This window comes from Furipterus horrens, unplaced genomic scaffold (assembly GCF_987537825.1).
Source record: "Furipterus horrens unplaced genomic scaffold, mFurHor1.1.pri manual_scaffold_15, whole genome shotgun sequence".
Lineage (NCBI taxonomy): Eukaryota > Metazoa > Chordata > Mammalia > Chiroptera > Furipteridae > Furipterus > Furipterus horrens.
In genome coordinates this window covers 2,265,153-2,291,160 of record NW_028327185.1, presented here as the reverse complement: position 1 = coordinate 2,291,160, position 26,008 = coordinate 2,265,153, and the positions used below count along the sequence as shown (strand labels likewise).

General features: G+C 49.1%; 1 protein-coding gene across 1 annotated transcript in view; it reads right to left on the bottom strand.

Moving 5' to 3' along the window:
- DENND1B (DENN domain containing 1B) overlaps positions 1 to 26,008 on the bottom strand; it is a 124,230-nt gene that overhangs the window by 20,020 nt on the left and 78,202 nt on the right. Inside the window, exons 14-16 of the mRNA XM_090263264.1 lie at positions 16,552 to 16,677; positions 13,401 to 13,502; positions 1,282 to 1,372 (exon numbers count right to left, since the gene is read on the bottom strand). Of these exons, the coding sequence (XP_090119390.1) occupies positions 1,282 to 1,372; positions 13,401 to 13,502; positions 16,552 to 16,677 (319 nt within the window). The remainder of the gene's footprint in view (positions 1 to 1,281; positions 1,373 to 13,400; positions 13,503 to 16,551; positions 16,678 to 26,008) is intronic.

The window sequence follows — 26,008 nt, the reverse complement described above, 5'->3', positions numbered from 1 at the left end:
CGTCTGCGGTGAAAAGTAAGAGAGCCTGATTTTAACACAAAAGTTCCATTGAAGCTCAATCTTTACCCGTGAGCAGCGGGGAGGTGGACGGCTCCACACTGGGCACCTGCCGGGTCACGGCAACTAAGTTTTTCCCACAACCGGATTCTTTCAGTGAACTGCTGTGCATCCACCAGGCCAAGGTCAAGGCCACAGGCCAAGGTCAGCGTGCTCAGGCCGCGGCGCGCGTCTTTCAACAAACAAATTACCTCAATGGCTTTTATATTCCCATGGTGCAAAAATAAACCTAATTTAAGAATAAAATGAAAATTTGGGAGATCTGTAGATGAGTATTATTTATCTCTTCACATTTTATGTCTCAATTCTAGAAACTGTTTATTCCCACACAGGCTAAAGAACTTTTTTGCAAATTAAGCCTACAGATGGTGGAAAAATGACTATGATACCAGGTGACAATGGGGCTTTTTGTGCGTTTAGGTCGCTCCGTATCTGGACCAAGCCTTCTTACATAGCAGATACTCAGCACACACGCTGAAGGGACAGGACAGGACAGGAACTCAAGCACAGTCTTCTCCAGCGCCAGGAGTGTGCACCGGGGCGACCATACAAAGTGGCAGGTCCTAAGTCATCAATGGCCTGGATAAGGATGACATGGTTTGAATATGTGCATGTCCAACAGGGCAACTGTTGCATTACATGGAACTTAATTATATTAAATAAAAATGGGACCTCACACATATAAATCAACACGCCGCCTTGGACTGCTTTAAGGAGAGCTTTGCTCAAGAAATGCAATCCCCAGGGATGGCGACGGAAATGTCTTCCTGATGCTGCACGGTCGTCAGGGCAGAAAAGTAAGGACTTCTACAGAACACCCTGGCAGAAGCGCGTGGCGTTCAGAGCTCTTTCTGGACAATGTTAGCACCTCCCGCTCCTACTTCACGTCCCTCAGGGGCAGCCGTCACTGGTATTTTCTGACACAGAGCACGGGTCGGGAGAGGCGGGGAGGGAGAAACGCTGCCTCTCTGGGACGGTCATGTCCAGTCATAGAAGGACATCGTCCGGACAAACCGCCACGGATGCAGGAGGCCGTCCTAACGCCTTGAGTGACAGAAAGGGGCCCAAACGGCACAGGTCTTGTAAGATGAGAAAACGTCTCTGAGACGTTACAGGTTTAGGAGGAAGTAGCTGTTTGTGAAATAGCTCACATCAGACACGAGTGCAAAAACCAAGACGACTACTCTCTGAACAATGGGCAGTCATCCTGGAAGCCGTCTTTACCTCCACAGAAGCCCCCGGAAGTGATCTCTTCTTCGAAGACATCCGAGAAACCCCTTCCTGAATTCAGCTTTGCCAGTCGACCTTCGATGAACTGAAATATAAAAACGTTAAATGTGTTCATTTCCATTTATTTCATCAGATTAAATTTTTACTTATACTAAACATATTAACGATAGACGCCCATAACTATAAATTGTGCATATACATGCTGCACACACAAACACACACACACACACACACGACCAGGAAATTCTCAAATACTTGAAAGAGCAGGCGCTCTGTGCGCAGCAGCTAATCATGTACATACAAACACACACGGCACAGACTCCCAGCGCATGAACAAGAACCGCAGAGGGCAGGGCGCTGGTCACCAGACCTGGACGGCCCGCCCGGGCACAGCTCAGCGCAGGGACGTGCACCAAGGCCCTGCCGCCCCGCGCCAGGCCTCGGCGGTCTTAGTATCTGCCTCAGGGCACTGCTGCAAACCTTAAATTAACCTGGCAAATGCGCTTCGCACCGTTTCTGACCCAGTGAGCACCCAAGCGTCAGTCGTTACTACTGCAGAGAGGAACTTCATCCAGTTAAATAAAACACCCGTCACCTAAACTCGGAGGTCCTCAGGGGTCACGGGCACCGGGCCGTTCTGACCATCTGCCTGCGAGGAAGCAAAATGCCCTGGTTCCTGGCACACGCACTGACTGCTGGGCTCCACTCTGACTACGGATGTAAGTATAGTCCGGGTTAACTCACACGGACCTGACTTGTAGGTTCTTCTAAAGGGCATCTTTCCGCGTTCTGAAAGGAGGGATGGGAGTGGGCAGCGCGCTATCAGAGCACCGAGAGATCCTTTCCAAAATGCAGGTCCCCCGGGGAGCCCCTCCCACTGTCTGCTCTGCCCCGGTTCGTACCCTCTTCCTACAGACACGGCAGAGCGGAATCTTTGGGGGTGCGGTGGGGTGGGGGTAGCACTGTATTTCAAAAATCATCACTAGGTGATTATTCTGCTGAGCCGTGATATACTTCACATCTCTGTGTGTCACTGAGACGTGGGGACTCCTCCTTCCATCACTCTGTGGCGCCTTACAGCTGTATCGCCTGGACTGGCAGGCCCCGAGTAAGTGTTTTGAGGTTCTGCATTCATAACGAGGGCGAAGGCAACGTATCTTTAAGGCGCCTTCCTGCGGACGGGGCAGGGAGCGACACGGGCAACATGGAAAAGAGGTTGGAACGGTGGACGCGAAGGTGTGGGGTGAGCATAAAACGTTCGTTTTCATCCTGGAATAAGTTCGCAGTTTTTTCACCCTGGAAATTTAAACGTTACCCGAATTAAAATAAAGCGGCTCGACATTATTTTTTAAATCTCACACTGCAGCAGCTGTCGATTTAAACGGTTAGCGCTGGGAGGGGGGACCCAACACTCCTCAGGCAGCCAAGCAGCGTCCGCTGTAAGACTTCAAGACTACGATCTCTGACAGAACAAAATGAAGAAAAAATGGCAAATAGCTCAACACATCCCCATTCAAATGTGGTTTAGCTATCTTTATATTACCATAGAATTATTTGATCAAAAATACGTTTAAATAGACATAACCTAAAAGGATATATTTGTGGATCCTTTTTTTTTTAATTTTGAGTCTGAGTTGCTCTCAGGAAAACCAGAACTCTTGGGGGCAGGAAGCACAGCTGGTCCGCTTGTACGTCCGCATGGTGCTGGGCACGCAGGAAGGTCTGAGAGCGCCCTTGACCATGACCGTGGAGTCTGGGGGGGAGGGGGAGGACGGGCCTGCGTCACAACCCAGCGACCCGTCAGCTCGTGGTCGTGGTCGGGGGGACCAGCCGTCGGGGAGAGCGTTTCCCTTCCGTAAAATGGGAGAGACGAGGGGCACCTTATGGGGTTTGGGGAGCGCTGACTAAAGAACAGGAAGTGCCTCTACTGTAGGCACGGGACGGACGGCAAACGCTCAAGTTCGCGTTCCCACTGCGCCACCGTCTCCATCGCGACCCGCCGCTGAGCCACCCGTGCCGGCGCGTGCCCGCCGCGGACAGACGGTCAGGGCCACACAGACGCGCGCACACGCGAGGCTCGGCTTGGAAAGGTAAATAACTACAAGGTACGGAATTACTCATTTCTTTCTGCCTCGGATAAAAGGCTGCAGCGTCTGCCGTGGGCACCTCTCCTGCATAGAATAAACGGTGCATTTGTAGGTGGAGCCGTTCAAAGCGCTTGAGGAATGTGACTTGCCCACGGTTTCAGCCGCGCTATAAATCAAACTAAAGTGATCTGATTTGATGGCCTAAGAATCGTTTTGAAAGAAAATAAGGTGAAGCAGAATGATAAATTTAAAGTAATACATTCCTGACAATTGGAGCAAACTAAGACATCCTTTTAAAGGACTTACTTCGCTTTCAAAGATTAAGACTACAAGACTTGTTAAAAGGTTTTCATTTTTGTGTTTACGGGAAATAATCCATCCGTTTTACTCTGAGTGGAACCATTCAAGTCCAAAAAGAGATAAATCCCTCACTATTTACTGATGGTGCGTTTCTGAGGATGAGGAACGGCCCCGCGAGCGATGCGCGCCAGGGCACATCCATCACCCGTCAGCGGCCGCGCGCTATCGCTGGGCTCGCAAACCATCCTGCCAGGGACAACCGGCCGCTATCAGCGCACACACTTAACAAAAACGTTTGCTTTTTAAATCAAAGAAGGATTTTGTGCGCACACACGCACACATGTATTACATACACACACACACACAAACAGATGCTCAGGGACGAGCTGAGGAGGGTTATTGGGGGCAGAATGTTGAAGGTCACAGCTTTCTCAGCCCCCTTTTCTATTTTTGATTCAAAAACAGCCCCCGCCCTGCCCCCCTGCACCCAAGGGGAGTTGGTTCACGGTCACATACCACTCTCAGCACTCTGGGGTGTTTCATAGTGAGCAGGAAAGATAAGAACACTTTCAGTTACTATTGCACAGAAGTAATTTTGAACTAAAAGAATAGCATCTGTTGGAAAAGCTCAGGCTGTACAAGGGGCCTTAACCGGCAGCTTGATGAACAGCCCCCTACGTCCTGCAGGAGGCTCGTCTCTTTGGTCACTGGGAGACAAACGTTTTGGAAGCACGGGTTTGGCACTGCAAGTAATGACAAGTGACGCTGTCGGTAACGAAGGTGCCACCGGGGTGACAGGAAATCAGGCCGCGATTTTTAAAGGAAGTCAAGAGTGCTTTACGATGAGGGTTTGTACACATAGCTTCATATTTTGCTTTTTATTTCAAAAGTGAAAGTTAAAAGTTGAAACTAAACCTGTAAAATAATCACACCAAAACATAAATAATTAGAACTCTCACAAATATTCAGACACAAATCCATATCATGGATTCCATAATTTTATTATAAATTATAAATAAAATTGATTTAAATCAGAATATATATAATTCTCAAGCTCAGTAATATCGTCCCCCTACATCGTTGACACGTGAAAGCACTGGATTTCGTCAGTGGTGACATGATCTCACAGTGGGGTGACAGGTTACAAGAGAAATATTGTTAAGCAACCAAAGTGCTTCCTGCTCACTCTGGTTAATATTGATGTCACTCAGATCTTTCAAAGTGTTTTTATCTTCAAATAACTTATCATCTTGGGAGAAAATTGAGTCAATTTAAAGACATTACTCGTTGTTCTGTTAAATGCCCTTCAGTCAGCAATATTGTTAAATGAAAATGAATACTTATCACTTCAGTTTTTAAAACACAATGGAGTATAAAATAAATATTTCAGCCGTGCAATAACGCATAAAGAATGGACTTGAAGACAGGCTTCTTTACAAAAATATGAAGAACCTGTCCTCGTCAGGTTCACGGGTTACCTTGACTCTCTGGCCAGTAGACCAACAGGAACGTCTTTTTCCTCTGAGAGACAAATTGTATGCTTTTCACAGTTCTTTAATTCTTCACCAGGCAGGGCATTCCTGGCACTGAATCTAAAAACCCAGCAGTGATCCCGGTCACCGGTGTTCCGATGACCTCAGCGGCCTGGATATATGTTACATAAATGCTTCATTGCCACCGACCAATGAAAGCTCTGAGTGTGACAACAATTAAACATCTGATTGTTTTTAAAGGCTCAGAAAAGCTTGTTCTGGGGACCGAGGGGGAGTGGAGCAGCTCTTTGCCCAGCAGGGCAGGCGGTGGGACCCACACACCCACACACCCACACACAGACACCCCCACATTCCTTTCTGGCCTCGAGCAAGCATCACGGTGTTGCAAAAAATTATCCCGTATCAGCAACCCTTCTCGGACACCGAGATAACTAATCTAAAAGAATTATAGTCTGGAGAGCTAGAGAAAAATACATTTTAAATGAATCAGAGATCTTGAGCAACCAAAAAAATGTAAATACAGTAAAACACTTACTTTTAAAATATATTAATTACCTAGGGATCTTTCTATATAATGCTTTGGGCTAAAAAAAAAAAAAAAAGTGGTCTGATTTAAATATTTCACCTTATAAATGCCCTGCAAACCTTGACAGGTTAGTGAAAACTACACCAAAGTGTTACAATAAATTAAGTCATCAGATATTTACGGACACCTGCTAAATGCAAGGCGTTCAGTTAGCAGCTATATATAAACACGAGCTGTTATAACAAGTGGGAATAAGCCAGGTCAGTTTAGAGCTTAAATCAAGAGAATGAAGTACGTGAAGGAGCAGAAATACATTGTTAGTTTTATTTCATTTCAAAGATTAGGTAATCACAGGGCTGTTAAATATCCTAAATGAGGCTACCATGAAATAATGGGCCGAAAAACACTTTGAAGAGTATAAGAAGCCCATTCGGTGCAATTTACTATTAGAACTAATCATTTAAAACAACATGCATGAGACAATACTGCAGTACCTTCCAGAATATATCAGCCGACAGAATTAAATAATTCCCTCCAGAATAGAGTCTGTTGAACGTCATGACCAGCGGACCGACGAACTAATTAATTCAATCATTCAGTGAGTATTTAATTGAATGTCTGCTGCGCGCTGGGCACTTTTCTAGGCGACTGAAATGGCAGCGTGAGTGACACAGACAAACAGGTTCCCACGGCGCCCCGAGGGCTGGCGGGGGCGGGGCCGCGCCGGCCTGACATTGGCCACGAGGCGGGTTATTTAGCCCCTGAGAGGGCGGTGAGAGCTGGAACAGCCCGGACCCGGTGAGCCCGGCCTGGGGGGGCGGGGGGTGTCGGGCAGGCGGCGCTTTCACGGTTAAACAGCGAGGTCGGCTCAGACGCCACGGCAGGGACAGCCTGGCCCAGACAGCAAGCCCCCGGGGAGGGAGGGCGGCCGCCGCGGGCTCGTGGGAGAAGGGGGCCCGGGGAGGGAAGCGTGGCTCCCATCGCACGGGACGGCGGGCGCAGCAGGCGCTCGGGGGGCCCGCACGGCGCCCCGGTGTCCGGAGCAGCACCCACCACCCGCCGCGGTGACGGGGCTCCCTCTGAGTTCACCTCCCGCGTGCCCTGAGTGCGGCCAACACCTGTTATCCCTGCCCATCCATCTCCCGCCCTCTCTCTTCTTCCAGGCGCAGCCGCCTCCCCCGTCCTCCCCCAGCTCACGGCCCTGCTCCCCGAGGTCACCGGAAATTAGAACCCTGAAGCAGGGAGAAGAGGGGGCCCACAGCCCTGAGCACCCCACTGCCCGCCGTCGCCCTCCCTGAGACTCCGCCTTCCCTCCTGGCGTCTGTGCGCGTCTGTGCGCGTCTGTGCGCGCTCATCCCAAAGCCCAAGCCCCCCGACGTCTGCCTCTTTCCCCCCGAGCTTCCCAGCAGCCCTCAGACACGTCCCTTCTCCTGACCCCAGCGACTTCTCCAGCACGGTCCTGCTCCCCGCTCCCGCGACAGGACAGCTCCAACCACGCATCACGCTGCGCGCACCGCCAAGGGCAGGGCTCACTGCCAAGTCCTCGTTTTAATGCGCCGTGGCTAGCGTGGGGCCGTGTTGGTCCCGTGCCCCTTTGTGTCCTTCCGTCTGGCTGCAGAGGTGACTCGCTGCCCCGCACTGTCTCCTCCTCACCCGGTCACACGTCTTCCCTGGCCTCCCTTGCGGCTGCCCTCAGCCATTTTCCAGCCCTGGGACCACCTGGCACTTGTGCGTAGATGCACGCCTTTGGTGACCAGCCCCTGGTCTCCAGTTAAATGGCTTTAAATACGAGTGATGTGCTGGCGGCCCCCAAATCTCTGTCTGCGGCCTGACAGTCCCCTTGGCCTCAGCGGGCCACCTGCGGGACCCAGAGCCAACAAGGACGGCTGCCGGACATGCCACACGCAACGTGCCAACACTGGATTCTCCTTCTCCCCCACAAGCCTCCCGGCTCCTGGTGAGCATGTGCAGTCCCCGGGGGCTCTCTGCCACCCATGGGTCCGATCAAATCTTTCAGAACAGACACGGACTCCAGTCTTAGAACCGATCCATCACCTGGCAGACTCTCATCTTATCTTCCACCGGCCGGTTCCAAGCAGCCGGCACTCCTCAGTGACCGCCCTCCAAGTCCTGTCTCTCTGCAGTCACCCTCAGTCACGCTGCAGGATGGTGCTCCAGGGCCACCCCTCCCTGAAGTCTACCCTGACTCTCCCGGTCCTGCCTGACCCCGGGGAGTTGCCCTCTCCTGTTCTATTTACTTTTCCACAGGACTTATCTCTGGATATGCCACACAATTTATTTAATTTACTGTCTGCCCCCTTCCCGCTACAGAGGAAAGATGCATAGAGGCAGAAATTCTTTTCTGCTTCGTTCTCCCATGTATCTCAGCCCCAAGGACATGGCCCAGGGCACAGTGCACCCTCAGATCACACAGCTGAATGAGAGCGTGGGTAAAGAAGACAGAGACACGTGTTTCTAAAGCTCTGGTGTGCATATTGTTATATTTCACTAATGAGGCAGACGCCAGAACCAGAACTTATGAAGGTGGGACTGAAGAATATGCATCTTTAGTAGAGTTTCTGGTAAATCTGACACAGGTGGTTTGTGACCACACTCAGAAAAACATTGCTTAGGCTACTACTTGGAAATCCTGAACACGGATGCTTACAAAAACGCCACCTATGCTGACATGCGCTCTCTCCTCGCTCATTCCTCCCTTCCGCCCGTGCGTGCCCACAGTCCCCCTAAGTCACGTTTCATTTTCCCTCTCCTTTCTTGTGAGGAAGTGTGTTCCCCCCGGTGGCCGTCCCCGTCCGTTCGTACGGCAGGAGTTCCCTAACACTCCAGAACTGCTGATCCTCCGTACGCCTCATGCACGTGTTGAGCTGAGCTATAAATTATGTGCCATAAATAACCAACTATGTGTTTCTTTTTCTAAAAAGATTAACAGGAAAACGTAGAAACTCATAAGAATTTATTGTTTATGTTAAAAGCTTTCTGAAATCTTCCCAAATCTCCAGCTCACATAAAAGCGAGATGTTTGGCTTCTGACCCGCTCCTTTTAGCCAACATCTTATTAAGTCGGCGAAAGTGGGTCACAGCACAGAGGGCCCAGGAGTTCAGAGAACGTTCACGCTACACAATACCCACTACGTGACTCCAGGTTTAAAATTACAGACAGCACTCCATCTAAAGCCCAGCGACCCTGGACTCTGACAATTCTCGGATCGCCCCTAAACGAGCTCCGTCGTATTCAATTATATAAGCTCGTCGTCCAGCAAATTTGCCAAAGCAGCTCCCTGCCTACTCCCTCCCACAGGGAGTCACTCAGCAGTTTTTATCCCATTTCTTTATTTAGCAACATGAAGTGCCTGCTACATATTCGTTATAAGATACAAAAACACTTTAAAAATGATCCTTGTCTTTAAAGAGCCTCCAGCTCAAGAAGGAGCCAAGCAATCCAATGAATATTATACCGGGTAAATCCAGAATGCTTAAAGAACAGGGGTCTACAGAAGACTGGGAGGCCAAGGATGTAGAAAAGGAGCGTGGGAAGGGCCTCTTGAAGAATGACTGAGTTGGGTCACATCGAATGGAGAGCGTGCCACCCTGAGGCCGGAGGACGGAGCCGGCAAACGCGCACTTATTCACTCGTGTATTTCTTCTGCAGGGACAGGAAACTTCAATGGCTCCCTGGTTCAGGTCCTGACTCTACCACGTGCCGGCTGCTGTGTGAACGCTCAGTAAGTCATCTAGCCTCCCTATAATTTCCGTTTGTAACTAGAAAAGTGGCTCAAATAAAGTGTGTACTGATACGGTTACTGTGAAGATTAAACTAGGTTATCGGGTAAAGCACCCAGCAGCACCCAGCAGAAGTCGTGTTCACTAAACGTTGTTTCACTTAGTCACAGTCGCTGCCACTCACCCTCTCATGTGGATGACGAAGCATCTGGCACAATCCGAGTTCAGAAACACAAAGGCATGAAGCCACCTTCAGAGGGCTGATAGCAAGCTACTCGGAGCAGCGGTAAGCAAGGTGTTTGGGGACATTTTAGAGCAGGAACCAGACGCCCAGAGGCCAGATGACAAAGGGGTCTGTGGGCCAGGCGGAGGTTGGAACTGCGTCTGAAATGGAGTGGGAAAGCTGGGGTCTGCTCTTCGGAAAGAACACCCTGCAAACAGAATGAGGATGGGCTCCAGGAGAGAACCCCAATCCCGTCACCCAGCACCAGTCCCACGCGGAGACCGAAGAGGAGAAGCCGACAAGACTGGGTCACCCTGAGGAAGCAGAACCCACAGGAGAGAGGAAACAACGGGAAATGCAGGCGAGACAGGCCGGCGGTGACGGCCCGCGGCAGAGGGGGACCCCGGTGCTGCAGCGGGGCAGCCCCGCTCCCAAAGGACGGGGCGCAGGAGGGTCTGTGTGTGTGTACGTGTGCACTTGCATGTCTGCACATGTGCGATGCATTGCGTGCAATGTGTGTGCACGCGCATGTGCGCACACACATGTATGGGTGTGCGCTGGTGCATGTGTGTGCCTGTGTGCGCAGGTGTACTGTGTGCACATGCAGGCGTGTGCACGTTATGCAGATGCATGTGTGTACACACAATGTGTGCATGCACGTGCAGGTGTGTGCACATGTATAGGCATGTGCAGGTGTGTACGGGTGCATATGTACATGTGTGCACGTGCAGGTGTGTACGGGTGCACGTGTACGTGTGCACATGCAGGTGTGTGTGCGTTATGCGGATGCATGTGTGTACACACAATGTGTGTGCACACACAGGCGTGCGTGTACATGTATAGGTGTGTGCAGGTGCGTGAGTGCATGTGTGCACATGCAGGTGTGTGCACATTATGCAGATGTGTGTGCGCGCATGTATAGGTGTGTGCAGGTGCACATGTGTACATGTGTGTGCATGTGCAGGTGTGTGCTCATTGTGCAGATGCGTGTGTGCATGGGTTATGCATGTACATGGAGACACACATGTAAAGATATGCACTGTACACTCACATTTGCCTTCACAGGGGTCTGGGCTAAAGACATACTTGGGGCCCATCACACAGAGCAGTCATGGCCTCCCACGGGCAGGGCCCGGGAGCGGGGATGCGTCAGAGAAGGGGTCCGAGGACAGAGCCCGGAGGGCTGCGACTTCTAGGGGGCGGGGCGAAGGCAAGTGTGACTCTGCGGGACCCTGAGAAAACCCAGCGGGGAGAACGTGAGGAGTCACACTGCAGAGAAGAAGCAGGAGTCTCCCAGGAAGCGCTGTGTCAGCCCACGTACGCCAGTGGGCAGCGCGCAGGGGCAGGGGCCGAAGGACAGAGCGGGGACCCTGCTGCCGTGCGCCGCACCTGTAACACCAAAGCCGCCCTCGAGGGAGAAGCGGAGGCACGTGCGGGCCCAACCGTGGCAGGACACAGTCTCCCCCAGCGAGACGTGAAGATGCCTTCATGTGGATGTTCCCTGGCTCTATTTTCCTGGCAATTTGTTTAAACTTTTTTATTTTGAAATAACTTCAGATTTATGGAAAGGCTGCAGAAATAGAAGAGAGTTCCCATAACCTTCACCCAGCGTCCCCCGGAGCTGAGGTCTCGTGTGACCACGGTACATGGATCAAAGGCAAGACATGGCGCAGGGATAATGCTGTTAGGTCCTCTGCAGCCCACATTCCGGTTACAGACCAGACACCTGAACAGAAAGGCTTAAAGCCTCGTAAAGCGAAAGAAAGATGGAGCTGTCAGAGCCGGGACTGAAGGAGCTGCTTCTGGGATCCCTTCCAAACGCGTTATCTAAAGGGGAGTGTTCCAAATGGAGGCCGCGCTCATCCCGCCCGGTTCTGTTTACTTCACGGTATCACGGACGCCGGAGCGAAGGGCGGCGCGGGCCGGTGACCCCTGAGCTCACCCGTGCTACAGAGGCCGGACGGAGCTGGAAGAGGTCCCGAAGGCAACTACCAAGGACACACAGCCGACTGCTGGCTCATCGGCAGCGTTTAAAAATGCGCCTTTATGCAATGCTTGAATACTTTAAATCCCAATAACTTAAATAATGAATAATTTAATAACAATAAAACAAACGGCCAGAACAGTCCCTTCCTTAGAAGGCCTTGCCCACCCGAAAGACCACAGTCCTTCTAACTTCTCCTGTGTTCCTCTTTCTTTATCGTTTCACCACATAAATGTTTCCCTAAATGACACACCATCTAATTTTTCTTGCTAGTGAACATTAGCTAAAAGAACTCATCGTGTTAAATCTTCAGGGTTTGGTTCCTTGCACAGCATCTGTTCATTCTGTTTTCCAGCATCTCACTCATTTCTCTGCATTTCTCGTGTGTGGGCATACAAATTTATTTATTCCAGTACTGATGAACAGCCAGGCTTACTGCCAGTGTTTTGCTATTATGAGCAATTGTAGTAAATAATTTGGGGGGCATAATTCAGAATAGAATTGCCAGGTCATAACACAGTTGCACATTTCAGTAGCAGCACCAGAGTGCATCCTCACTACGGGTGTGAATTCACACGCCCATGAGCAGCTACAACTTGGTGCCCTGCTCCAGCTTTTTGCTACAATTTGAGATTTTCAGGTTTTTAAAACTGGGCCCGTCTGGTGAGTATGAGGTGATAGTTCATGGTGGTTTTTATCTTGAGGTTCTGTGATTACTAATGAGGTTGAGGATCTGGCACGTCTTCATTGACCAATAAGGTTTCCTCGTTTGCACACGCTTATTTGAGTCTTCTGCACAATTATATCGTATATGCGTTTTACTGACACACAGAAGTTTGTTTGCTTGTTTGTATTCTAGAGTCTAAATTCTCGGGTGGCTCATACGTATTGCCAATATGATGTGTTTTAATGACCAAAAGTTCTTAACTGCAATGAAGCCAAATTTATTAAGCTATTTCTTCATGTCACAGGAAACATGTCTGTCTCCAATGTAATGAACGTGATGTCAGGGTGGTGTCTTCCTGTCTAGAGCTTTATTCTTTTTTGGCTAACTAGCATATGCTCTGTGTCCTAATGGCCGAAGCTGGTACCTTTCTCAGAAGGAACCTTCTGGTGTTGCAATATTAAGTACAACATTTGTCAAAAACATCTTTAACCGTGCCTGTTTTTAGTGCTTCTCGTGTGTCTCATGAAAAAACTTGGCATGTGTTGAGATGACCTAGGTTTTTCTCCTATGATCATTAATACATTGAATTACATTTATGGATTTCTTAACGCACAGCTGCCATTTACGACCTGGAATAAATGCAACCTCCTCAAGCAGTGATACACTTACAGACACTGCTGGGATGAGTCACAGATCCTCTGCTTAAGGTTTTGAGTCTGGGGCCACGAGCGGGATGGGCCTATTCACCAGATCCATCTGCCATAACGAAGCAGCTCCTTGTCAAAGACGCGTCCCCTAAAACTAGTCATGCCGCCTCTCAGCTGTGCAAGAACACCCCTTCTCAGGGAGGCCACCAGCTCACCACTCTTAGTGAGGATGTTTTTAAGAGCAAAGTTATTATTACATAGTCTATTTGGAGCTCCACGCCATAGACAGCTCTGGAGTTACAGAAGAAAGAGAAATATCCTGACATACCATCAAAGGTATTAGTCGGGGTTTAGATATAATTCAGGAGGGATAATAACGTCTCAGACGTTGCTGTCTGTTCTTGTCATCCTCGAACGCGGAGGGGGTGTGGCGGGCCGCTCTTACCTGCTTGAAAAGCTGGAGGTTAACCGCGGTCTCCAAGAACTGCTTCATGGGGCTGGAGCGGTGCTTGACGAAGCTCTCCTCACAGAACGTGATGGGCTCGCCCTGGAGGGAAACGGAATTTCAGGGCGTCAGGACAGCGTCGGGGAGAACCTGCCTCTCTGAAGAGGCCCATGGAGAGTCACAGAGAAGGTGTGGTGCAGAATCAAACTCAGGGTGCTGAAGTCTAAGCGGGGTCAAGCAGACCCTCATCCATCATAGCTGGTAGCAGTAACCCCTCCCGGCAAGCCCGTACCATGGCTTCCAAAGCAAAGATCACCCTGGAAATCGCTCAGTTTCATTCCCTCAACGTAAAAATAAATCCCCCCAAAAGATTTACTATCATTAGATTGAATGATGAGTATTCCAAATAACACGCAAATCTGAAGAAGTCCAACAAGTCAAAGTAATCTTGTGTTTACGATAATGTTTCTCTTTTAGGGAAGCAGAGAAAGGTGTTTTATTTTGATTATGTTAAAGGGATTTCCTAACCCACTTTTTACTTCCAAAATGTCATTTTTCATAATAATAACTAATCACAGACCACTGACCACATGTCAGGCACTATCTAATTCACTTACATAAATCCTCTAAAAAACCCCAAAATAGTATGACCTTAGTTTTCTGTTTTTCACACACAAGAAAACAAAGGCGCTGAAGCTGCACCCCACCCATTGGCCGCAGGAGGAGGATGTGGGTGAGCCCAGCCAGCCCGGCCTTGGGTGGGGTGGCCTCTCTTGTCACGGCTCCGGGCGCACTGAGCACCTTAGTTTGGTGGCGCCTTTTGGAAACCTTAGAAAGCAGCTAGCCTGCTACTGGCCTAAGACCCACCCCCCAAAGAGCAAAATGTCCATTATTTTATTTAAACCACTTTCCAGCATCTTCAAGGCGTGGCGCTCATCTCTGTGGTCAAGGGCAGGGACACCTACGTGTCGGTCCTGACTGTGTCCCGGAAAGAGCGGGAATGAGGCGCAGGAGAAAAGTGCCACATTTTCAGGGTTGTCCCTCAGACGGTCTAAGTGCTGAGCTCACAAAGTCAGAGTTTTTCTTTGGCAGCACTTAGCTCGTATATTTAGTCTTTGCACTTGAAAATGAATCTGTGTCTATCCAGCGGGCCTGCCCTGACCAGCCGGGCCCTGTCGAGGCTGGAGGAGGAGGATGCAGCGGTCTGAGTGCGGCAGAACCGCGGGGAGACGAAACCACACGCGGAAATGCGCGGCATGACCAGCAAACCGTTTCCCCAATGCACACGTGCACGGGGAGGCGCCCACGCCATCCGCTCCTTGGGGAACATCCCAAGGCTCTGTATCATGGGGTCGGCCTTCCCGTTAGCGTACATGGGACGCCTGCCGGGAAGCCTCACGTCGGAGAAACGCAAGTTCAGAGAATGTATCTCGAGGCGCGCGTGAGATCACGGATGCCAGAGAGCAGAGACGGCGCGCGTGAGATCACGGATGCCAGAGAGCAGAGACGGCACGCGTGAGATCACGGACGCCAGAGAGCAGAGGCGATTCCACCGGGGGCCAGAGCAAGGCGCGCCGGGGCCAGAACCCAACGCACGTCCCACACGTGCCAGCTGGGGACCTCCGCGAGGTTATTCAAACTCTATAAACACCATTTTCCTCGTCTTTAAAATGGAAATGGCAATATTTTAAAGGCTTATAAGGATTAAATGTCAGAGTTTATCTAAAGAGCCTATCAAGGCCTAGAACCCACGGGGTACTCAGGGGTCAGTTATTGTTTTAACAGAAATCAATAATTTATGAGGATCCGTAAAAATAATAACATATGAAATATAATAGGTAATAAATTAAAAGGGAGAAGAGGTGCGTTACAGGAAACAAGTATCATCAGTTCCCCGACAGAAAGGGTCACGTGAACCACAGCTTTCAGGCCCGGGGAGGACGGACGGCGTTACAGGGGAGGAGCATGGAAGAACTGCCGGGCAGGAAGACCGCTGCACACGCAGGCTGGGAGTCTGAGGGGCCCGGGACTTCTGGGGCCTCAGGCAGGCATCTCTGAACGGAGGTCAAAGTTTAGGGGAAAAGTAAAGGGAGACCCGGCTGCCTGCCCACTGTGGGAGCCTCCAGTACGGGGCAGGGCTCGGTCCGAGGGACTCTGGCCAAAGACCCGCCCGACAGGTGTGTCGCTATCAGACATCCAGGGGGACAGCGGTTTTCGTGTGAGTACAGACAATCGTGAAATTCTGCAAGGTGTGATCTGAAGAATTCCTATCCAGTTCACACGACTGAGTAATTTGTTTTCTTTTCCAATAATACTCTACTAGCCAGAGGACGCAACTGAAATACATTCATGAAGACACCAAAGAATTATACAGCTGTAACGTCTCAACTTGGCTCTTTCCTTTTTACATCAGTCACAAAAATATGTCAAAGACATGTGCCTATTCTATAAATGTCCGTAAAGAGTATAAAGTTCATGTATTTTTAATAAATTAGAACACAAGGTAATCTGTAAAGGTAATGCCTGAAACAACAAATGATATCTTGTACCCAATAAAGAAATACATAATTTCTCTTAAAAACTATTGCTTTTGAAAATAAATAGAAAACAGTGGTCTAAACGCTCTCAGTGCACTTTAGAAATTAAACTTTCATTCAGAGATTGAGCCAACAGACAGGGTAGCAGACAGAAAGACAGCATCGCCCCCGATGCCCGGGAGGAGCCCGCGGTGAAAGGAAAGGGGAGAACATCGCACAAATAGGGGAAAACGCAGATATCTTTCATTCAGTGCTTATTTCTAAACTCATTAACGTAATAAACCCAACTGTCTGGTTAATTTCTTAATGATGTTAACAAGATCGAGTTATTTGTTTTTAATGCATTAACACCATTCATTAGTTAAGAGGTATCACCATTTTAGAAAAATAAATAAGGTGATATGCCAAAGAATGTGGGAAATATGAAGTCAAGTTTCCGAAAAGAACTAAAACCAAAAGGCCACGTCACTGGAACGTAATGTTTTAAAGCACATCATTCTGGATTTTAAAAGACCATTAAGATACCTTTTTAACGTGTGATGTTAGAATGTCGGATTTTGTCTGTTTGCCCTATTGCAAAGCGCATGAAAATCGCCCCGAAACGACAGGCTTACAGGTTTGTACCGCAGCGCGTCCCGGTAGGACCCGAACAAGGCAGCCTGAGCCCGAAGGAAGGCCCGCGCCACGCCGTCCCCAGTCGCCGCAGACGGCTTCTTCAGCTTCGCTTTGAGGGCCGAGACCTGCGTGACAGAGGAGCAGTTAAATTAACACCTCGGAAATTGGCCCGGTGAGGCATGAACCCAACCCGCAGGCCCACCGCGGGGTCTGCAGGCCGGCCCCCCACTCCGCCCCCTCCCCGGAGCCTTATCTCTTTGACTACAGGGAGCACCTGCTGGCCCGTTAATTGAAACGAAAGCAGGGGCCGTAGAAACCTGCTAATGCAAATGGCTTTGTGCTCCCTTTTTTTTCCCAAGGCCTCTTGACATAAATAAGCTTTAATTATTTTACGGTAAACTGCTTGTGAGCCACTTTTCTGCAGATTTCTAGCAATTACAACATGTGTCTGCTCGTTCTGCAACGAAACCGGGTGGGTCCCGTTCATTTCTGCTGGCTAAGGCCATGCGTTACAGACCCTCCAGGGTCCCTTACCACTGGATTTTATTTTTGGAAGCCTCGTTTGCATATGTAATTTCCCAGTCATTTGCGGAACAGTTTTGACCATTATTAGAAAAAAGGAGGGGAAAGAGGTAAGGTTACTGACCACCCACTGTGAGCAGAGGATTATGGTATGCAAATGTCATATACACTCTCGCACTTATTCTCAGCTTCTAAGAAAAGCATTCGTGTTACCCCCTCCCCCCCCAATGAAGAAACAGGGCCTCAAAGGTGTGAATCAGTTTGCCCTCACTAGACAGCTGGTAAGTGACGAAATTGAGATGTAAGCCCAGTTCTGTCAAGATTTGCCACCACGACTCGGGGAGTCTGAGTTCAGTGTCATTGCCTTATGAACTAGGAGTCAGATTAACCTATCGATGTATGTATATTATGCCAATTTCTATTATCTGGGAGCGGCATAATTTAAAATTTTTTATTTATTTATGTTTAGAGAGTTGGGAAGGGAGGGAGAGAGGGAGCGAGACACCGACGTGCGAGAGAATCATCGACTGGCATGCGCCCCAACTGGGGACCAGGCCCCCGACCCAGGCATGTGCCCTGACCGGGAACTGAACCAGCGACTTTTCACATTGTGGGACGACACCCAACCCACTGAGCCACACCAGTCAGGGCCATGAACTGGCATAATCTTAAAAGGCGCCTACGGTTGATGTGACTTTTCCTGCATTTCCATCCTTTGATTCCGAGTCTGTGTATTTTGAGGGAGGCGCATTACTTAAGAACAGCCCTTACTTAGATGAACATTTTGTAACTGCGATCATACCACTGACATACACTCGCTTTTTAAAGGGGGAGGTGACCTGACGTGCATACCAGGTGGCAAGACACTCCGGGAGGACTGCGTCCTTCACGGAGCACGCTCGTAGCCCTGTGACGCCGCCAGGGAGCAAAACAATGTCCTCTCGTCTTTCCCTACCTACGAGTTGAAGCAAAGAAGGAGTATCTGTATTTCCTCATGCGAGCAGTCCTGACTACTCTTGTCGATGATGATTGCAATTGAAGCATCGACCTAATTAACAACTAAACTTTGAAAAATGCTAATGAGCAATGAACACAGCATCAGAGGAAAGACCAGCTCTACAGGTGATAAACCCCCACCGAAGTGACATTTCCAGCGCAAAGTCACAGTTACTCTGATCTGATCAAAGGAGGAGACCCCCATTGGGTCCAATTATAACCATAGTTGGGGGAAAACTTTTGAGTCACGATGCTCATCGTCTCTGCAGAAAGGCCTCTGCAGTAAAGGCCTTCTCCCCAAAGCTGTGATCTTTGCAATTTCTATCCAAACTCCATCGATTCAGATAAAAGTTTAGAGCCTGATTCATTTAGCCCACAAAGTACAGAAACCAGAAGTCACTTAACAGGAAGTTTTTATTATTAAACTCTAACCTCAAAAAATGCGCATGTTCAGGTAAACCCACACATTCAATCAATAAACACAGCAAAGGATACAAAAGCAAATCCTCTGATTTCACGTCTTTTACTCTGAAGTTCGTAATAATGTTATTATTTTTAGGTTTCAAATGCCTTTTAAGAAAAGCCAATGGGAATGAAGATAATACATGTATGTATTTAACTACTGCCTCCAAACAAGGCTTGTGATAGAAGGACTATGACTCCAGTCTTTCCAAATATTAAAAAGTACATGCTTGGGTTATTTGTTTTTTTATGCTCACCTAAGGGCCTTTTTTGCATTTTTCTAATTTTTTATCTTTTAGAGAGAGAGAAACATTGATTGGTTGCCTTATGCACCCTGACCAGGGTTTGAACCCATAACTTAGGCATGTGCCCTGAACCTGCCACCTTTTGGCGTGCAGGAGGACGCAACAACCAATGGAGCCGCTCCGGCCAGTGCTGATGGGGTTATCTTAACTTTTTACTTTAGAAAATAAAGAAAAAAAGACATTGAAAACGGATATGCCTCACCATCTTTGCTAAGGGAAATTCCTCGGAGCCCTTTCTCTATGAAACACGAACCTAACAACGCAGCTCCGCACAAACCAGGTGCTCGGAGGACGGTCACAGGCACGAGGTCACTGAGACAGCAGCTCCAAGCGCTCCTGAGCGTGCCTCCCCCCCGCCCCGGGGTCCCCGATGCCTGGACTGCTCCCAGGACTTGATCACAGTCCCACCCCGACAGCGCGGGAGAAAACGGGAAGGAAGAAGGAAATCCTCGTCCCGGAACCCTGCTGTCGCACGGGGGCCGCGGGACACCCACGCCCTTGCAGTGTGACCAGTGCACACTGGGGTCCGCTGTGAATGCAAACCATACATCTGAGTTCAAGAACTCAGTACAGACAAGGTGAGAAGTCCCACGGATGATGCTGATCTGGGTTACGTGATGAAACGACAGCACCTTACATTCTGGGTGAAGTAAACAGAGCCTCAGGAGGACTTCACCCCTTTCCTTTGACTTTTCAGCACGGCCGCTGGAGCCTCTGCAGGGGCATGTGCGCTGCCTGGGACTGTCCTCGGCCGGGGCCCCTCCCCGCGAGCGTCCTGCCCGATTTCCTGCCGCTCCGAGTGACTAGAAGCCCCGTCTGGCCGGCAACGCGGTCACACTCCTCCTCGGCATGTTCCGACCCCCTTTCAGCCCTTACGGCCGCATAGAAGGAGGTCGCCTTGACGTGCCCTGGGTGGGCTTTGCCTGCCGGGACGTCCCAGCTGGAGCCCGTGGTCAGAGACCGGAGGGCGGGCGGGTGCGTGTTCCGCAAGCGCGCGGGGGGCTCAGGAAGGGCCCTCAGAGACGAACCGGACTTGTAACGCCAGCTGCAGAGGCCAGGCTGTGACTCCCCGATAGCATGACTGTCGGCTGTGCTGCGTGCCTGGCGCGAGGACCCGGGGGAATTGTCACCAGCTACCAGGGGCCCTTCGCGGCGCTAACGAGCTTTGAGCAGCTTTTGTCTGTAAAACACGGCCCCGGCCCCTGCGCACTCTCTCAAATGCGTGGTCTGGGAAGCAGCATTTTAGGCTTTAATTTCCAAACTTCTACGTTTATCAAATAAGTACACCTCTTCCCACGAAACCCTACAGTTTATATTTACATGTAGCTGAACTCAGAAAGGCATTCGGGACTCCAGGCACGTGGCTAGCATCACACAGCCCTATTATGTGATGATGAAAAGGTATACATTTTTTTCTCTTTCTATAGCAAGCAAGCCTCCATCCCCCATGGCTGAGGACGGCTTCAGAACTGCCTGTATTTTATCACATTGTTCAGCCTGCAGATATCTGTCGAGTGTACTGAAGTTTTACAGTAAAAGGAGAAAAGGGGGTAAAAGGGACTTCAGACACAAACGCCGTTTGGTGGCGCCGATGACGTGTGTCAGGGCACCTCCCACAAGGAGCGCGCAGCTCTGGGCACCCTTGCGGGGGACTGTGACTGGCCTCAGCGCCGTGGCGGTCACCGCAGTGCAGGGAAGGCCGCCACCAATTCCGCCCCTTTACCCTCTGGGCACTCGAGCGACCAGGAAGAGCAGGAGGAACTCACAGGAGGAAACAGCAAACAGGTTCAAACTCACGGAGCGCCAGCCGCGTGCCCGCTGTCTGAGCTCGGAAGGAGAATAAATAAATGTGCATTTTTCAGAGAAGTGACATATTTTTCTTTTACTTGACTTTTAGAGGCAAACAACTTAACCTTCATGGCCAGAAATGTTCAGCAAACATTTTAGGGTCACGGGGAGAAACGTCCGGCTCCAGAACAGAAGGGAAAAAGGAAGGTTCGGCCCCTTTGTAAATGTCCCTGTTCATGTAACTAAACTGAACTCCGGAAACCACGCATGTTTAGAAAAGTCAAAGCTTCTCAGAATCATCTGCTTTAGAAGGAAAAGAGTCACAAAGTTGAAAATCTTTTACTCTCCCCTGAAACACGTTCTGGTTCTCATACGAACTGCGTAGTAAATCCCTACACTTCTTTAATCCTTCTAACGTTCAGTTTTTTAATGAAACAGAATTGACCATTCCTTCTTCATATAGTTTTCTAACAAGCTTCTATTTAAGGATTAAAACAGTAACCTTTAACTTGTATTAAATGAAAAGCATACGACCCCCTCTGTGCGTGTGTAAATTACCCGTCAGAACCTGGCAAATACGGTGTCGTCCACGACTGTTTCTTTCAGGGGCATCTTAAAATTTAAGACAACCCGACTGCTCGTCTCCCCCCGAAAGCCCAACTGCGTGGCAGAGCCTCCAATGCCACGTCGCTGCCACGCGTCCAGCGGCTCTGAGGGAACCCTGCAGCGCTTCATCCCGTGAGGTCCCACGCCGGCCCACTTTCCTCTCAAGTCCCGCCGCTGTCAAGTGCAAGCAACTACCATCGCTTCCCCGGCCTACTGCAAACGGTCCCCGAACCGGTGCTCCTGCCTCATTTCTGACACCCAGGGGTTTCCAGGACCCAGAATCCAGCACGACAGCGTTAGAAGTCAGAGTGGGTCCCCCTCCTCCCCTGCGGAAAACCTCCAGTGGATCTCCAGTAACGTCCAAGGGTCCCTGACAGGCGCTGCGGGTCTTCCTTGCTCTCGCCCCTGCCTGGCACCCCGATCTCCTTTTGCAGAACTTTTCTTCAACTAGGACTTTGTTCCGGTTCTTGGGTTTGCCAGCCTCTCCCCACAGCAGGACCCTTGCAGGGCTATTCCTCTTCGCCCACGTGGTCGGGCTTCCTCATCCGCGACATTCAAGCCAATTCTGCACAGATACTTCAACATAGGGACGTGGCCGGACCACAAAAGGCAGGTCTGAGCTTGTGGCCTGGCAAGAATGGCACCTCATCTTGGCCAGAGATGTATTTTCACTTCCGCTTACTTATGACAGAGATGATTGTCAGCCCATCAACACCTCCTCTCCGTTTCTTTGGTCACAGAAATCTGAAAGTTTTGACTGGTTGGGGGTTAACTCGGCTATTTCCCAACAACCCTTGTGACTTGGTGTGGCCATGTGGTCAGAGAGAATCTGAGTTCCAGGGGACCAGCATCTACGTCTTCCTGTTCGCTCAGCTCCTAGCACAATACACGCATCTAGTAGGTGCTCAATAAATATCTGGTGATTGAATGAATGAATAAATTAACAACCCATCCCAGGCACACTTCTACACCAATTTCTCTAATTAAGTGGGACAGAATGTCTGTGATGGGGCCCAAGAGCATATTTTATTTAGAAGTTCACCAAGTCATTGTGGCATCAGCAAGATTTGGGGACTGACTGAGATAGAGCTCATCACAGCATGCACACAAAGCCTCCTAAAAAAGGAAAAGCCAAGAACGTAAAGGACTAGACACAAATTGGAGATTATACATATATACTATACATGTGTAATATGTATATGCATATACATGGAGTAAGAAAGAAAAGCATGCTATTAAAATGATACAGTGAAAAAAAGGACATCAGCAGAAAAGCTAACGGGTCATCACAGGGTGATGGACATTCTCTATTCACTGAGAGAAAATAAGGAAGATCTTTTCAGTGGCTGGAAGTCCAGTTATTTAGGGTGTTGAGTTACAGTGTTTTGCTCTTGTATTTAAACTTTATAGTTTAAAAAACACACGCCGAGAAAATAGTAGGAACAACAGCACAGTCTCTAGCAGTTTACTTATGAGCAAGAACAACAAAAACGCCTCCTGAACAATCCCATCTCGGAACTGAGCGGCCGGAAAGGAGGGCGAGTTCCCGCTGCCACCCAGCGCCCGCGCACAAGCTCACCGCGGCCTCGCCACGCGGCCCCCCCTCCAGAGCGAGGGGGTGAAACCCGGCCCTCCCAGCCCACAAAGCCCCGCAGCCCCGTGCCTCCAGGCTCTCCCCCTCCTGACTGTGCAAGTCAGATGAAAGCACCCGCAGAAGAGGCTCCAGGATGGAACGGGACGAACGGGGACTCGGAAAGCAGCTCCTGTCACAAAAGATAGAAGACACGCAGTTCTGCATCCCCTGCCCCGAGTGCTTCCAGGGGCCTGCTGGCCGCAGAGGCCGCTCCCAGGCCCGCGGCGGAGGCCACGGGGCACACCTGGCGCCCGAATCCTAGCAGCCGGAGGCGGCGGGCATGGCTGCGTGTCTGCAGGGGCAACGGAAAGCTGCATTTGTCTCCCGAAGTCCACACTCGTAAACTAAAAATAAATGTTCTCTAAACTACTCTAGAACCTGGACGACACTGTTATCTTGCTAACTGGCCACTCCAGAAATTTCTGGGAGCTCCAGTCACCGTTAAACACAATACGAGTTACAGCAGAGCTGAGGCAAAGCTGGAACTAATATAATATTCCCTGGGGCCTTTTTTCTTCCTTTATGACATGCATTATGGCAATTTAACATGTTAAACCTTCATGTTAGATTAGAGGAAAAAGCCAATGAATTAAAGGTATCTATTGATTATCTGTATAGTTGCAAGAGTTAAATTTCTTCATATACTTGAATTTTTGTAAAAGCTAATTTAAAAAATTCTCTGAAAAAAAAGCCAATTCTTTTCCAAACTTACTGCCAAATTCATTAACTCACTTGAATGCAGATATCTAAAATTATATGTCAAGTCAGAGTTTGGGGTCTTTTCCCCTACTTCTTTGGGCTTTTAATGATCTTTGGTAGTTCAGAACAATTTGTGTCTTTCTTTTTTTTTTTTTGTATCACAATAAAAACATTAACCTATTCCTTCAAGAGATGCTTGAAATCCTCCCTATAAAATAAATGGTATTTTAAAAGACTCCATTTGACAATAAGGTCTCCTTAGGGTCTTAGGAATTACATATGCTTGGTACCTACAAATAACACAGACTGGTTTCCAGGGACTTGTGCAGTTCCTCTTTCTTCACGTTAGAAAATAAAATATCATATTCCAATACTATTATATATAAGATGAAAACAAGCGACTGCCATGCTGAAAATCCTAACTGAAGTCCGACAGGTCATGGTGATACTCCCTTAACAAGACCAGAACGCAGAGCGAGCGTCTGCATTAAGCCTTTGTAGACCTGCTCGTTCCTCCGGCTGCCACGCGTCCACGGGGCAGCCCACGGCCTGGTGCGACAGCCGGAGTCTGAGGGTCACAGCCCACGTGACCAGGAGTTCCAGAAACACCAGGACAGTCCACCTTCGGTCCCTTCAGCTTCAGAATGGGGATAAGCCTGTCGGCCTGTCTCAGAGTATATTATTTTCTACCATTTACTGAGTTCGAGTTATCTAAAGACCATTACACAATACAGGTCAGGACGCACTTCCTTCGTAATGAATATTTAAATGCATTTAATTTTTTCAGAGGGCAATTCTGACCTCTTTCATCTGTAAGAGTTACTTTATAACTGTTGTAACTTAACAGTCACATGGAGACAGACTTCCTAACCCCCATTTACTTCTAATTAGCTTAATCTCCCGACAAGTACGTTTGTCCTATTTATTTCTGAAATAATAACAATTGTCCAATGACTTTAAAAATGTCAGTGATGATAAAAATTAAAATGAGCAATAATAGCTTAGAAATACAAGTTAGTATATCATTGAAACTAAATTTGTTTATGTATTTGGAATGGGGCACAGGGACTCATAATAGTGCATTTTTTTTTAATTAAAATGACCTTGAACTGAATTTTTCTCCCCTCACTTAAAAACATAACCCAATAACACCAACTTTCATTGACCTTGTTGATAGCCCTGAATTTTACTTTTTTACTTCAAAACACAAGCTACATATGCTTAAAGATCTCTATATCTGGTATGGCCAATAAAAAAACAAAATCACAGCGTATTCATAGACAAAAACTGCAGCAGTATATGGTAATGGACCTGCTGCTTTGAAAAGTTATTCCATGTAATAATCAATATCGTTAAAATCACTCCCAATAAGATTCGTATTTCGTTTTCTTTTAATGATCTAAATCTATAGTGAAATGATGAAATCAAAACACAAGTGTTCTTGTCAGAAGACAGGAAGAGTGTTTTTTCCCCTCCCGTAAGGAAAACAAAGGGGTTCCCCCCGCTCGGCCCTGATTTATTTTTCCAATTTTAAATTCCTTGAGTAACGGAACTGCTACTGGCAGGGTCGTATTTCTAACAGTCAATAAATCTAAAATATTATGTGTGAATATTGGAATGAAGCCATTAAGAAGATTACAGCGTGCAACACAGCAGAGGGTCCGCAGGAAAAAAGACGAGTAATTCAGGGCAACTGTGACCGGTGACCTCGGAGCAGCCGCGGCCTGGGCCCCGGCGGACGCAATAATGGGGCGCACATGCGGCAGAGGCACCCAGCCTGCCTGCGGGCGGCGGCGGGCTTTTAAGGGGCCCCCGTTTACATATCAGTTCATTTACTCAGTAACCAAAGCTCGCCAACAGTCAGGCTTCTCCGGCTTCCGGTGTATTCTGGTCACTCAGATCACACACACACACACACACACACACACACACACACACACACGCACGCTTCAGTAAGATCATCTGTGATTTTTAACATGCCGCACTTAAACAGTTCCAATGGCAGAGAGTACGGCTAGATACTGCATCGTGTTTCCCACAGAACCGCAGGAGAGGGCTTCTGGAAAACTGACCACCAGGCTGTGTCTCTGAGAGACGGGTAGGCAAGCCGTCTGGAGCGTTTTTAGGAAAAATGACGCTGACTTAAAACGTCTCCTGCCTGCAGGAAAGAGTTTCGGCACAACCTGAGGGTGACCTGTCTTTCTGCATTTTCCACGTGTGCCCGTCCCTGGCCCCCGGCTTCACACACACACACACCCCCCGGTTCTGTCCACGCCCCCCGCGGTGTCCCCTCTGAGGGCTGGTTTTCAGCATTTCAGTGCCGTCCAGCTCACTGCCACTAAGTGAGGGCCCCTCACATCATTTTATATTTTTAAGCGTCTACGTTTTGTGGATATTGCTGAACTCCTTCACACGCTTAACTAAAGGTTTGACAGCGCGCTGGTT